Consider the following 12,283-nt stretch of genomic DNA (forward strand, 5'->3'; position numbering starts at 1 on the left):
TCAAGTAGGGCGTTAATTTACGAAAGAAAGTTTGAATGGAGATAAGAGGTTTCTGCCCGACAGCAATATAATGTAAACAGGGCCTTACTTGTTGAAAAGCTGCAGCAGTTTGTTCCTGTCTTCCAGGACCTCCTGACACCAGGTATGAGCCTTGGTGCTGTAGAACAGGAAGGTCCTGCAGCACAGCTGCTCTTTAAACACCGGCCAGAACGTAGGTTTGGGACCCAGCACCTCGAACCCGTGAACCCTGGTGTCTATGCCTCCCTGGAACATACAGGGAGAGAGAGAGAGAGAGATGAACCCTGGTGTCTATGCCTCCCTGGAACATACAGGGGGAGAGAGAGAGAGAGAGATGAACCCTGGTGTCTATGCCTCCCTGGAACATACAGGGAGAGAGAGAGAGAGAGAGGATGAGGAGAGGGAATGTAACTGAGAGGAGAAAAAGATTGTTAAGAGAGAGGGATGAGGAGAGGAGAAGAAGAAAGAGAGAGGAAAAGAGGAAAGTAAAAGAGCGAGTGATAGTAGCGGAGAAGAAAGGGATAGAGAGGTAGAGAAAGAGTGTGAGAGAGACACAAGCCAAATTCCAATAACCCAACTTCCACACTGGCGCCTTAGCCCCGCCCCCAGCGAGAAGGAGAGGATTAGACGAGAGTCCGGAGGAATCAAGCCGGCTGGACTGACGGCCACAGTCCAATTCCTAACATTCCTGCCTGCTCGCTCTCTCGCTCCTCTTGCATGCCATGTTGTATATTAGATGCTGTATTTCTCATATATGAGCTGTATGACATGTATTCTCACACAACAAACAGCATGATTGACTGTATAAATAAAAATAAACCCATGAATTAATTTGTTGCTTCAGTAGCTTTGATCACTGTTATTCCAAATGATATGTTAAATGCACTTCAGTATATTTTCAGTTTAATCAAGTGGGACACCTCAAACACGTTTAACATGTTGTGTTTACATTTTAGGATATGAGCATGCAGATCAAAGTTTCGTCGGCTCTAAAACATCCCTTCGAATTCTGCGACACGGCAGAGCTTCTTTTTTTTTTTTACCCCATCTCCCAAACAGCATAGTCATTAGTGATGAGCGGGCCGACCCGTAACCCGCGGGTCAACCCGCGGCGCGGGTGGTCGAGTCAGGATTTCAGAGGCAATTATGCGGGCTGCGGGTGAGCGGGTCAGCCACTCTCACACAAAACATTTTGTGTGAGACATTTAAAGCGACTTTGGGTACTTAAAAGAGCGCTATATAAATCTGAGCTATTATGATGATGATTTTTTTTTCACCGCGGGTCGCGGGCGGGTTGAGCTATAGATTTATATATGGGTTCGCGGGGCGGGTTGACGCGAGTTGGGTTCCAGGGCGGGGCGGGGCGGGTCATGAAAAAAACGACCCGCACATCACTAATAGTCATGGTTTCCCTCCCATAGCCCGAGGAGGCGGTCCATCCAATAACAGAACAGATAGGCAGTCAACACTTCCGGCGAGAGGACGAGAACAGGGTGAAGCCTACACTCGACACCCACACGCTCTCCAGTCTCGGCTCCTCCAAAAGCAAAATACCATTTGGCATTTGGGAAAAACTATTTCCAGGTTAATCTGGAGGACAGAGAGTGGGGTGAGCGAGTGAACAGAGATGTGGGTATTGGAATTTGGCAAGAGAGCGAAGGTGATGAGAGGTGAGGAAATGAGTCACAGACCTGCTGACATCTCTTGACCCGGAGCTGAATGATGGGCCAGAACCGAGCCACGTTCTGCAGCAGCACCACACGGTGGGCTGTGGGAGGCACGTTCACCTGGACAAAACACAAGTTTGTATTACTACACTTGTGAGGACAACTGAATTTTAGGACAGCTTTGAAAATGGCTGGAAAATAGCAGATCTAGCACGACACGTTGTGAGCTTGTAGATCGGCTATTTTTCGGTGTATGACATCGGTAAGAATAAATCAGGGTTATGTTGTGTGTTAGTGTGTTGAGTTACCGTGTTCAGTTCTGTGTTAATGTTGGTGGGGTCGTCTCCACCTTGTACCAGAATGCGGGCCGGCATGTAACTGGAGTCTTCGCTGGCCAGGAGAACTGACAACTGCCTAAGAGGAGCACACGCACAAACACAGCTACTTACAATATGGACTTCTTATAACTTACATTCACAGTTAAAGTGGTCTGTTTACAAGCCAAGCGAGGGGCGAGATCTCAGCACAAAGAGAGAGCTGCTCTAATGAAATCACATGTCGTTGCTGTCGGGCGGAAAACGTGTATGTCTAAAACGTTTAACATTTTTCGGTCTGGAGCCGATCTACAATAGATCGGCTAGCGCAAAGTTTCATGCTCCGGAGATAGACACGGACGGACGGAGAGGGGAGAAAACATAGGCTCCGGCCGTGCCTTCGGCCTGGCGGACACAACAAACGGAGACAACGGAGACAACAAATAAAAAAATAGTAGAAGATCCACAAGCTCGAAATGCAGCTCCAAACTACGCGTTTTGAGCTTGGCGATCTGCTACTTTTGATGCTTTTGTGTGACGCTGTAGTAAGATCAAGTAAGGCATACATGGGCAACTGGCGGCCACATGCGGCCCCCACCTTCACTTAATGTGGCCTGCAGGTTAATATCGGAATACTTATATATTATTGATTTCAGCTACAGTTCCAAACACGCAAACATGACCCGCTTTAATTACTTCAGTCTATTAGTAGCTTAATGACTAGTATAAAAATTATATTGTCTTTTTTATGTCCAATGTATTTGTATTTAAGTTCATGAAGTTAACATAAGTATAACTAAATGCATTTGAATTTAACAAATGTTACTTTTCAGGATTCCAATAAAAAAATAGCAGATCTACAAGCTCAAAACGCGTCACACTGCAACGCGTTTTGAGCTTGTAGATCGGCTATTTTTAATAGCATTAATTTAAGAAAAAAGTGAAAATACGGAGATAAGAGGTGTCTGCCCTCTGACAGTATATGCAATGTGGCCCTCTGGAGTGAGTGTGGAGACATAGTGGCCCTCTCCATCATCAAAGTTTCCCACCCCTGAAGTAGAGCGTTAATGAAAGAATGAAAGAGGTTTCTGCCCGACAACAGCAAATTCAAAACATAGCTCAGGAAAGATCTTCTTGGCGGACACGGCCCCTAAGTGAGCAGGATGACAGATAAAGTGTGTACCTGATGACCACTCCCTTGTGCATGTAGATGTTGACGAAATGGGAGCCGGTGCAGCCGTTGGACTCCCAGTAAGTTTTAGGGTTCTTGTCTGTCAGCTTGTGAGCTCGATGGTGGTTAGACGACACCTCCACCTTCTCCCAGCACTTATCTTCCTTTAGCTCAATGCTGGAACCTGCAGAAATAGGAAATTAAAATAATCCATAAATGTAAACACTTTTGGGTCCCGGGGAGAAACTCAATTTAAATGTTGGCTTTTCAGCTGAAAACGTTTGGGAACCACTGCTTTAGACCCATTTGGAATTTAGTCACCTGGTGTGTACCAGAGGTTACGTACCTTGGCACAGATTTCGGAGGAACACGTCAAAGAAGGGGATGTTGATTGGCCGGTGGCTCCGTCGATGTTCCTCAATCTGACCCAAAACCATCTGGGAGAGGAATAAAGGTTGGACCAGGTTTATAATAAAACAACATATAGCCAGGACTTAGAGGTCCTTCTGTTACTTTTAATTAGGTCTTTGGAATGATCATATCGCCATGCCAATATGAAGAACTTCCCTAAAGTCTTTGCACTGGTTCTGTAATGCATTTATTTATTTTGTAATCTCTCTATTGTTTCTATCCAGTATTTCTACATTGAGTTTAGATGTCACGGTTGTCACCAGACATATCGGTAGGCAGAGAACTCAGATTCTCAGACTAGAACTCCATTAACCACTGTAGTTTTAGAGAACTGGAATTGAGCTACAACTGTACTTTGACCACTTTTGTTTTCCTGGATTTGAGCTAAAACTGTACTTTGACAACTTTTGTTTTCCCTCCCAGAATATGGACGCCAGGGTTCAAGTGATTAAGACAATAGCTTGTACATATTTACAACCCAAAAAAAGGAGGAGTTATGCATCCTCTCAGGAAGCTTTCTGACCAAGTCACTATTATATTTACTCTAATATAATACCATGAACTCTATATTATACAGTATATCATATTTGTGTACTCCGAAATATTCCTAGAAAAAATATCTTGGATTAAAGACTTTTTAACAACAAGAGAAAAAGTAAAGTCTAAGACTTTTTAACAACTTAATCCCTACATACTTTGTTGAGTCACCCAAGGTTCTATACTTTTCCTTTTTACTTCCTTTTTTCCCCCTCTACACCAAATATCTTTGCAGAACATAACCGATCTACAAGCTCACAAAGCGATGCGTCATGAGCTTGTAGATTTACTGTTTTTGCAGAATACTTGCCCCCAGAATAGCGATGTTAGTGGTTAAGGCCTGGAAGCTAGATTTTTTTTACATTTAAACTAGGGGCGCAGCGGTTCACAGAATTTGCGGTTTGGTTCGATATGTTGGTGTCACGGTTCGATACAACCCCCCCCCACACACACATTTGTTATTTATTAAAACTACATGTTGTTTTGGTCAGATAATAGATGAAGAAGCGCTGCGTGGGTCCTTGATTATGGCAAACTGCAAACAGGTGCTCTCATCAGGGGCCAGTGGGGTGCCAGTGGACCCTGATAAAGGCCTCTGGCCGAAACGCGCTGGTCAACTGCGTTTTTTAAACATCCTTTAATTTATTATGGAATAAAGGTTTTTCTACTTGAACTGAACAGAGCTGGACCTTCTTTAAGTTCACCAGGGGTTCTCCAGGGGCCCTTCAGTGGTGTTGTTGTGAATTTGTATGGTGCACCAACTTAATATGTTGGTATTAGTTGGAAACTGTATTTCAGTTCCTCATAAAAATAAAACGTTCGGTTCGATATTTTGCACCCCTAAATTAAATCCTTTTCCGGTGTTATCTCAGTATTACCTGGATGCATCCTGCCAGAACGCTGGTGGTCATCTTCTTGTAGAGGCTGGCGTACTTCTCGCAGTCGGTGATCAGCTCCCTGAGGTCGGGCACCATGAGGAGGTTGGTGCTGTGCTTGTCCAGGGCCTTGACCAGCGCGTCTTTTGTCCCCAGCCGGCACATCACCACCGCGTAGTCCTTGTTCAGAGACGCCAGGCGGTACAGGAAGCGAATGAACAGCTGCACCACCTGCTCACACACACAGAGAGAGAATTTGTGTAAAAACAATGTCAAATCCCCCCCACTTTGAGAACCACTGGTCTAAGTGACCAGGATATAAAGTCTGTACCTGATGACCACACTCCCTTGTGCACGCAGATGTTGATGAAATAGGCACACACACACACAATTAAAATGGGAGAAAATATATTTCACCTACTTTTTTTACACCTCTAAAAAAGGTGTAAAAAAGTAGCCTTGTGGGTCTGTCCTATTTTGATATCTTGGCTGTAAAAAGCACATTCTGCACATTGCAGCCTTTGTAATAGCCCACAACGTGACGCAAGGTGACACGTTGTGAGCTTGGTACATGGTCTATTTTCAAATAATGTTTGCCTATTGTGACATGGTCAGAATAGGGACACTTGGGGGCTCATGTGGTTAAATGGGTGTTCAGGTCCCTAGAACACCTGGGCTTAAATAGTGGAATGAGGAAATGATTAAAATTACAGTTAGAGTAAATGGAGAAGGAAAAATGAAAGAGACACGGGACAGATTTTGGATTTATATGAACCTTAAATGAATGAACGAACATTGACCTTGACAGAATGTCAGGGTCCTAATCCATATCCTCAGACGATTATGAGAACTTCTCTATGTAATCAATTTTTTTATGGGATTGCTAAGCTGTTCTTTTACTTTTATTTAATTGTATTTCTTGGACTGGCTGTATTCTAATGTTGTTGTATTATGCTGCATTGTACCAGAGTTGCATTCTGTACCATTTTGAAAAATCAATAAACATTTGAATTTGTAAAAATGAGTGTTCATGTGGAAGTCTTGGAAAGGTCAGTGGAGTCTTCCTCACCTCTCTATCGCTGATGAAGGCGTTCATGGAGGACAGACAGGGTTCGATGCTCTCGTGCCATGGTAGAAGGTCTTCCTGGTAGTTATCCAGGAACATGTTCAGGATCCTACACAGCAGGAGAAGACAGTAGTAGTCAGTACAAGACAATAGTCTGTTAAAAGACAGTAGTATTCAGTACAAGACAATAGAGTCTGTTAGAATACAGTTGCCATGGGTAAAATACCGTAGGGTCAGTACTTAATCCTTAATCCTTAATACTTTTCAGGATTCAAATTCAAGCTCTGCTATTTAGGGTACTTTTGTGTGACACTGTAGTATGATCAAGTAGGGAGTTAATTTACGAAAAGAAAAAAATAAATAAAATATGGAGATAAGAGGTTTCTGCCCGACAGCAACGATATATTATTAAATCTTTCATAATCCATTACTTGGATTCAATTTAGCAACCCTAGTATTTTGACAACACTGTAGTCTACCTGAGTATAGAGAGCTGTACGGCCCGGTCAGCACGGTGCTGGTCCAACAGTCTCACCAGCTCCTGGTAGAAGTCACGGGTCACCTGGTGGCACCACAAACCACAACTAGTGTTACACACCACCCAGCAACCATTGTACCATACAGAGGACACACCACCCAGAAACCAATGTACCATACAGAGGACACACCACCCAGAAACCAATGTACCATACAGAGGACACACCACCCAGCAACCATTGTACCATACAGAGGACACACCACCCAGCAACCATTGTACCATACAGAGGACACACCACCCAGAAACCATTGTACCATACAGAGGACACACCACCCAGAAACCAATGTACCATACAGAGGACAACATCCAGCAAGCAACCATTGTACCATCCAGAGGACACACCACCCAGCAACCATTGTACCCTCCAGAGGACACACCAGCCAGCAACCATTGTACCATACTGAGGACATACCACCCAGCAACCATTGTACTATACAGAGGACACACCACCCAGCAACCATCGTACCATACAGAGGACACAACATACTAGTGATGCGCGGGCCGACCAGTTGCCTGCAGGTCCCGCAGGTTGAACCGCGGGGCGAGCAGACGGGTCAAGATTTTAGATGCAATTATCGAGGGAGCGGGTCAACACAGAAAAAAAGAATGAAAATAAAAAGCATTCTGGTACCTTCTCTCTCTCTCGTTTTGTCTCGCTCTCTCCCGCCTCTCTCCTCTTCCTTTCCAGTCTCTCCTCCTGGAATCATGAGCTTGTGTTCAATGTGTTGCTTATTTTACTATAAATGCACCGAAGCTCTGTATGTATGTCTGTAATCCATAGTCAAGTCTGCCGGATAGGCAGTTGTCCAGAACCACCAGAAAAGGCTCTGGCCGTGGCCCAAATGAGCCAATTGATTGCCATGGTAGCCCCTGCAGCCTAAGCTTAATTTGGCAAATCCCCCACACCTGCCATTTGATTACTTAGCTAGTCCACTTTCCACAGTCAGTTTTGCACTCTTCAGACATTCTCCAGACGTTAACCACTGTACAAGGACTTTCCAGAACCGCCGATCCCCCCCATATGCCCATATATTGGTATACCCATATATGGTCATATAACTGAGAACATCAGGGATCTCCATATGCCCACAAAAGGGACAAGGACAGACAGATATAAATATCTCCATATATGGGCATAAAAGGACCCAGGCAGGCAGACAGACAGACAGACAGAGATCTCTATATATGGGCTTAAAAGGGTCACAGACAGACTGACGGTTACAGCGGGTACTCTGACGGTTGAATGTGTATAGCATAACAGGGTGGGGCATGCATTCCCTATTTGTATCGTATTTGTATCGTTTCACTTGCATCATTTCCGCGTATAGCCGGTGCCCGACGGGCAGCTGATATCCCCGCTGCATGTCAACTTTATTTATTTGAATAAATGTTGTACTATCTTGTAGTAGGCCACTCACTGTATCAAGTTATCATTTAATGTTTTCTCATGTAGCCTACACAATTATAAAGGACAGGAAAAATATGAATTGTCTATAGCAGCTAAACCGAATGGTGCTGAATATAATTATGTTCGCTCCCATTTTTCTCTCTCTCTCTCCCTGCCTCCCTCCCCCTCTCTCTCCCCTCCCTCCCCCTCTCTTTCTTGCTCTCTCTCTAAAGCGATTGAATGGACGGACTTGACGTCGCTAGTGTGTTGAAAAGCCGGTCGGCAGGCTACCTTTTTTTGCGGGTTGCGGGATGGGCCGGGTCGTTGATTTATATATTGTTTTGCGGGATAGGTTAGGGTGGGTTGGGTTCCGTGGTGGGGCGGGCGGTGCGGGTTATGAAAACCTGACCCGTGCATCACAACAACATACATATAAACAGGTAGTCTACCATTCATTTTCAATGGAAGCCAGACATGAAGATACAAAGCCAGATGTTTGTAGCTGCTCTCTCCACAATGATTTAAAGTTGTTCTCTTTTTGTCCACTCCCCTGGCCCCTCACACATGTAAAGTGTCTTTGAGTACTTAGAAAAGTGCTATATAAATCCCAGATATTATTACAATAGGCTCTGTACATAACTAGTCCCGGGTTTCCAGAAAGCTGCATTCCTGTTTCCCATTCATTTTCCCATAGCTTCATCTGACTGGCTCTGTGGCAGATTTGAACGGGAAACACATACATGTACATATGACAATTATGACGCCGTCATAACTTGCCGAACGTTCAAATGATTTTCAAGCGGTTTGGTTCGTTACAGATGCCAGACATGCAGTTATTTCATGATAAATCAATTTTAAAAAGTGTGGGTTGTCAAACCAAAACACCTTATCTTACATAGAGTAACAGTAAAAAAATATAAATGGTTTTAGTCTCAAGGTACTACCAGAACCAATATGGCATCAACACTGAGGTGTGATCCAGGGAAAATAGAGCTTGTAGATTGGCCATTTTAATTGACATTCCCAGCATAGGAACGCTAGGGTTTATGTGGTTAGAATGAGTTGTCCTATTATTACCTGGGTGTCACAGAGGTCACACAGCAGCTGTTCCAGGGTCAGTATGACTTCCTTAGTGGCGGTCATCTCCTTCAGACTGCACACCAACATCTGGAACTCTGTCTCCTTCAGGTTCACATCCTCCCTGAAGTCTGAGAGTGTGCGCACACACACACACACACACACACACACACACACACACACACACACACACACTTTTTTATTACAAGTAAGACACGCGAACGCAGATTGACTGTGGCTGCTATATTTCAACCACACTGTAGTAGTGCACTCTGGCGCTGCAGACAGGCAGTGCAGCTGCTGGCATTTCAGCACGGAGTTTCGAGTCACATGGGGGCGCGAGCCAATGAGAGCGCGGCTGTACACCGACACACACACACACACACACACAACCCGAGCAGGGTTACATAGTAAGCTCCACTTGGTCCACTTGGTCCTTCCGCGTTCGCAAAAACTAAATATATATTCACAGAGTTTTTAAAACCTGTGGAATAAAAGTATTGCTTTCCCCCACAAAAACAAAATGTTTGTGGGGGGAAAAAAATATTTTTAATTATCAAAATGTTAAAATGTTTTAATAATTTTGCCGCCTTTATGATGTTTTAGCCCCGTGTCCGTGTGTATGCATGTCTGTTTGCATGTATGCAGGTAATCTCGGAAACCATTGGACCGATCAGAGACACGTTTTTGCGCACACTGCCAGTAGGCCAAGCAAGACTCATCTACTACTTCTGTGCGACAACTCTACTACTACATACCTAAACACTATTACTCATGGTGTAAAGCAAAATAGAATCTCATGACTGAAAACCTTTGTTGGGCCAAGTCCCAATCTGTGATTTGGGAAACGGAGTGTTTCCTAAACAATTATAACAATATGTAGAATTATGATGCGTTATTTTTCTAAACCTATGGTCTACATTCCAGTTGAAAAAAATCGCAGCTTGGGCCTTTAACCTTTGCTTTTATGAAATATCCGAGACCATTAGGGTTTTATAGAAGATGCTTCTGAACGTGCATTCTATAGCTAGTTTGACCAATTCAAACACTCTTTAATATAATCTATTGCTAGTTTGAACACTTCTATTACTCTTTCAGTTTCATCTTAAAATAACAAAATCGAAAATAGCAGATCTACAAGCTCACGACGCATCACAGACGGCAATTTGGCCGATTATATAAATGTCGTCTAAATCCTAACAGTTTTTTGAAAAAAATGTTGCTACTGTATATCAGTGGTTCTCAAACCTTTTCATGTCAAGGACCCCCAAAATGATATGTATTTGGCCGTGGACCCCCATCTCAAAATGTTTTTTTCTAGGGACCCCCAGAAGCAAATATTTGGGTTAAAAAATTTTTTTTCCAAAAATATATGTATTCAAAGATTTGCACAAATGTTCAATATAAAAAATAAATAAATAGCCAAAGTATAAAATAATGGTTAAAGCTAAAATTCTAAAATGACACAGATGCGTTCCCGGATTGAATGGGTTAATAGAGTTAGTAGTTACATAACAAAAAAAGGTGTTAGAAAGCAGCAGCGCTACCTTTCCTCTCCTGCTTGTGAGCGACAGACAGGTGTTTGAGGGCAATGATGGCCAACATCATCTCAGGGCGAGAGGCGGACAGACACCGTGTCAACACGGACTTGACGTCGCAGGCCGTCAGCTGCTCCGCCAGGCTCTGGTGGTTGGAGATCAGCATGGTGAGCACCAACAGGCCGTTACACACTCCCGAGGTGCACCTACACACACACACGCGCGCGCGCACACACACACACACACACACACACACACGCCATTATTGATCTGTCTGGCTGGCTGGCTGGCAGCACGATCGATCTGTTGGATATAGTCTCTGTTGGGGTGGAAACCTCATATGTACAAAACTGTTACTTTTCAGGATTCAAATTCAAAATTAGCAAAAGTAGCAGATCCGCAATGTGACGCTGTAGTATGATCAAGCAGGGCGTTAATTTACGAAAGAAAACAAAAAGTTAAATAATGGTTATAATAATGGTTTCTGCCTGACAGCAACAATATAGAATATCTTTTAGAATATTATACCACAGTATATATGACGATATAGCAATTGTTCTGGACTGCAATTGCACCACTTTTATCAACCAGTTCTTTGGGATGACAGTGAATGTACAGTGGAGTACTCATGGATTAAAATTAAAGCATAATAAAATCTTTTTTAATCTGAAATTTGTGAATCAGCGTGAAAGGAGCCCCCACACACACACAATGTGTGTTTATGTTTCATAAACAATTAGCACAATATGTACAATTATAATGTTTTGGTAGCCATACAGCAAAGCAGTTTGATTTTTTTAAATATATATCCAAGATCATTAGGGTTGATTGAACATGTATTTTATTGCTAGTTTGACCATTTCAAACACCCTTTAATCTTTAAATAACTAATAACCAAAAATAGGCCATCTACAAGCTTACGCCGCGTAGCAGAGCAACGTGTTGTAAGCTTGTAGATTATACCTATTTTCGCTCCGTAACATGTTTCCATGGAAGTCATGCTGACTTCTTTGGAATCCAAATGACTGAAATCAAGTCATAATGACTGAGAACTTGAATCCATGAGTACAAGTTAAAAGAATAAAAAGAGTCCATCATTACCCTTTGGTGTTCTGCATGAGTTGGATGGCAGCGGGGATGGCTCCCAGCAGGCCTGGCGAGCCCTGCGGTGTGGCAGAGCCGATGCTGGCAAAGATCTCCAGCATCACCTGCTGCCCAGACTCCGTCAGAGGAGTACTGGAACCCATGTTACGGAGCTCGTACTTACTGGCACCCGTCAGCACCTTCAGGGCCTGGTTGGACCATATGGGACAAAGATCATTTATTGTAGGGGCACTTGTTAATTTCGTCAACTAAATAAAAACTAAGCTATGATGACTAAAACTATTACTAAATATACTGACAATTTCGTCAACAAATAAAAAACAGATGAAAATGTTAGGGAGGGACTAGTGCACAAGAGATCCAGTAGAACTACAGACAAGTCATTTTATGCTTGGCTGGGTGTGGGTGTCGCGCTACAAAAAATAGCCGGTCTACAAGCGATCTACAAGTCTGCGGTGCGTTGTGAGCTTGTAGATCAGCTATTTTCGGCACACAGCCAAGTATAAATCAGGCATATTATTGACGCCATCACTACACGCCAACAACTTGTACATCTGCTATTTTTTTGACAAATCTCGAA

At 43.4% G+C, this 12,283-nt stretch overlaps 1 protein-coding gene across 4 annotated transcripts in view; it reads right to left on the reverse strand.

The window, feature by feature from the left end:
• The window catches only part of cul9 (cullin 9), a 60,357-nt gene that overhangs the window by 25,641 nt on the left and 22,433 nt on the right, over window positions 1-12,283 (reverse strand). For 3 of the 4 annotated variants that reach the window (XM_080449051.1, XM_080449050.1, XM_080449053.1), the window contains exons 13-24: window positions 11,701-11,891; window positions 10,609-10,805; window positions 9,062-9,192; window positions 7,229-7,294; window positions 6,539-6,621; window positions 6,063-6,168; window positions 4,997-5,224; window positions 3,517-3,607; window positions 3,183-3,354; window positions 1,994-2,099; window positions 1,710-1,805; window positions 89-264 (exon numbers count right to left, since the gene is read on the reverse strand). In XM_080449051.1, the coding sequence (XP_080305177.1) occupies window positions 89-264; window positions 1,710-1,805; window positions 1,994-2,099; window positions 3,183-3,354; window positions 3,517-3,607; window positions 4,997-5,224; window positions 6,063-6,168; window positions 6,539-6,621; window positions 7,229-7,294; window positions 9,062-9,192; window positions 10,609-10,805; window positions 11,701-11,891 (1,643 nt within the window). The remainder of the gene's footprint in view (window positions 1-88; window positions 265-1,709; window positions 1,806-1,993; window positions 2,100-3,182; window positions 3,355-3,516; window positions 3,608-4,996; window positions 5,225-6,062; window positions 6,169-6,538; window positions 6,622-7,228; window positions 7,295-9,061; window positions 9,193-10,608; window positions 10,806-11,700; window positions 11,892-12,283) is intronic. The other variant, XM_080449052.1, reaches the window with a different exon arrangement.

The sequence above is a fragment of the Gymnoscopelus braueri genome (assembly GCF_963280865.1).
Source record: "Gymnoscopelus braueri genome assembly, chromosome: 14".
Lineage (NCBI taxonomy): Eukaryota > Metazoa > Chordata > Actinopteri > Myctophiformes > Myctophidae > Gymnoscopelus > Gymnoscopelus braueri.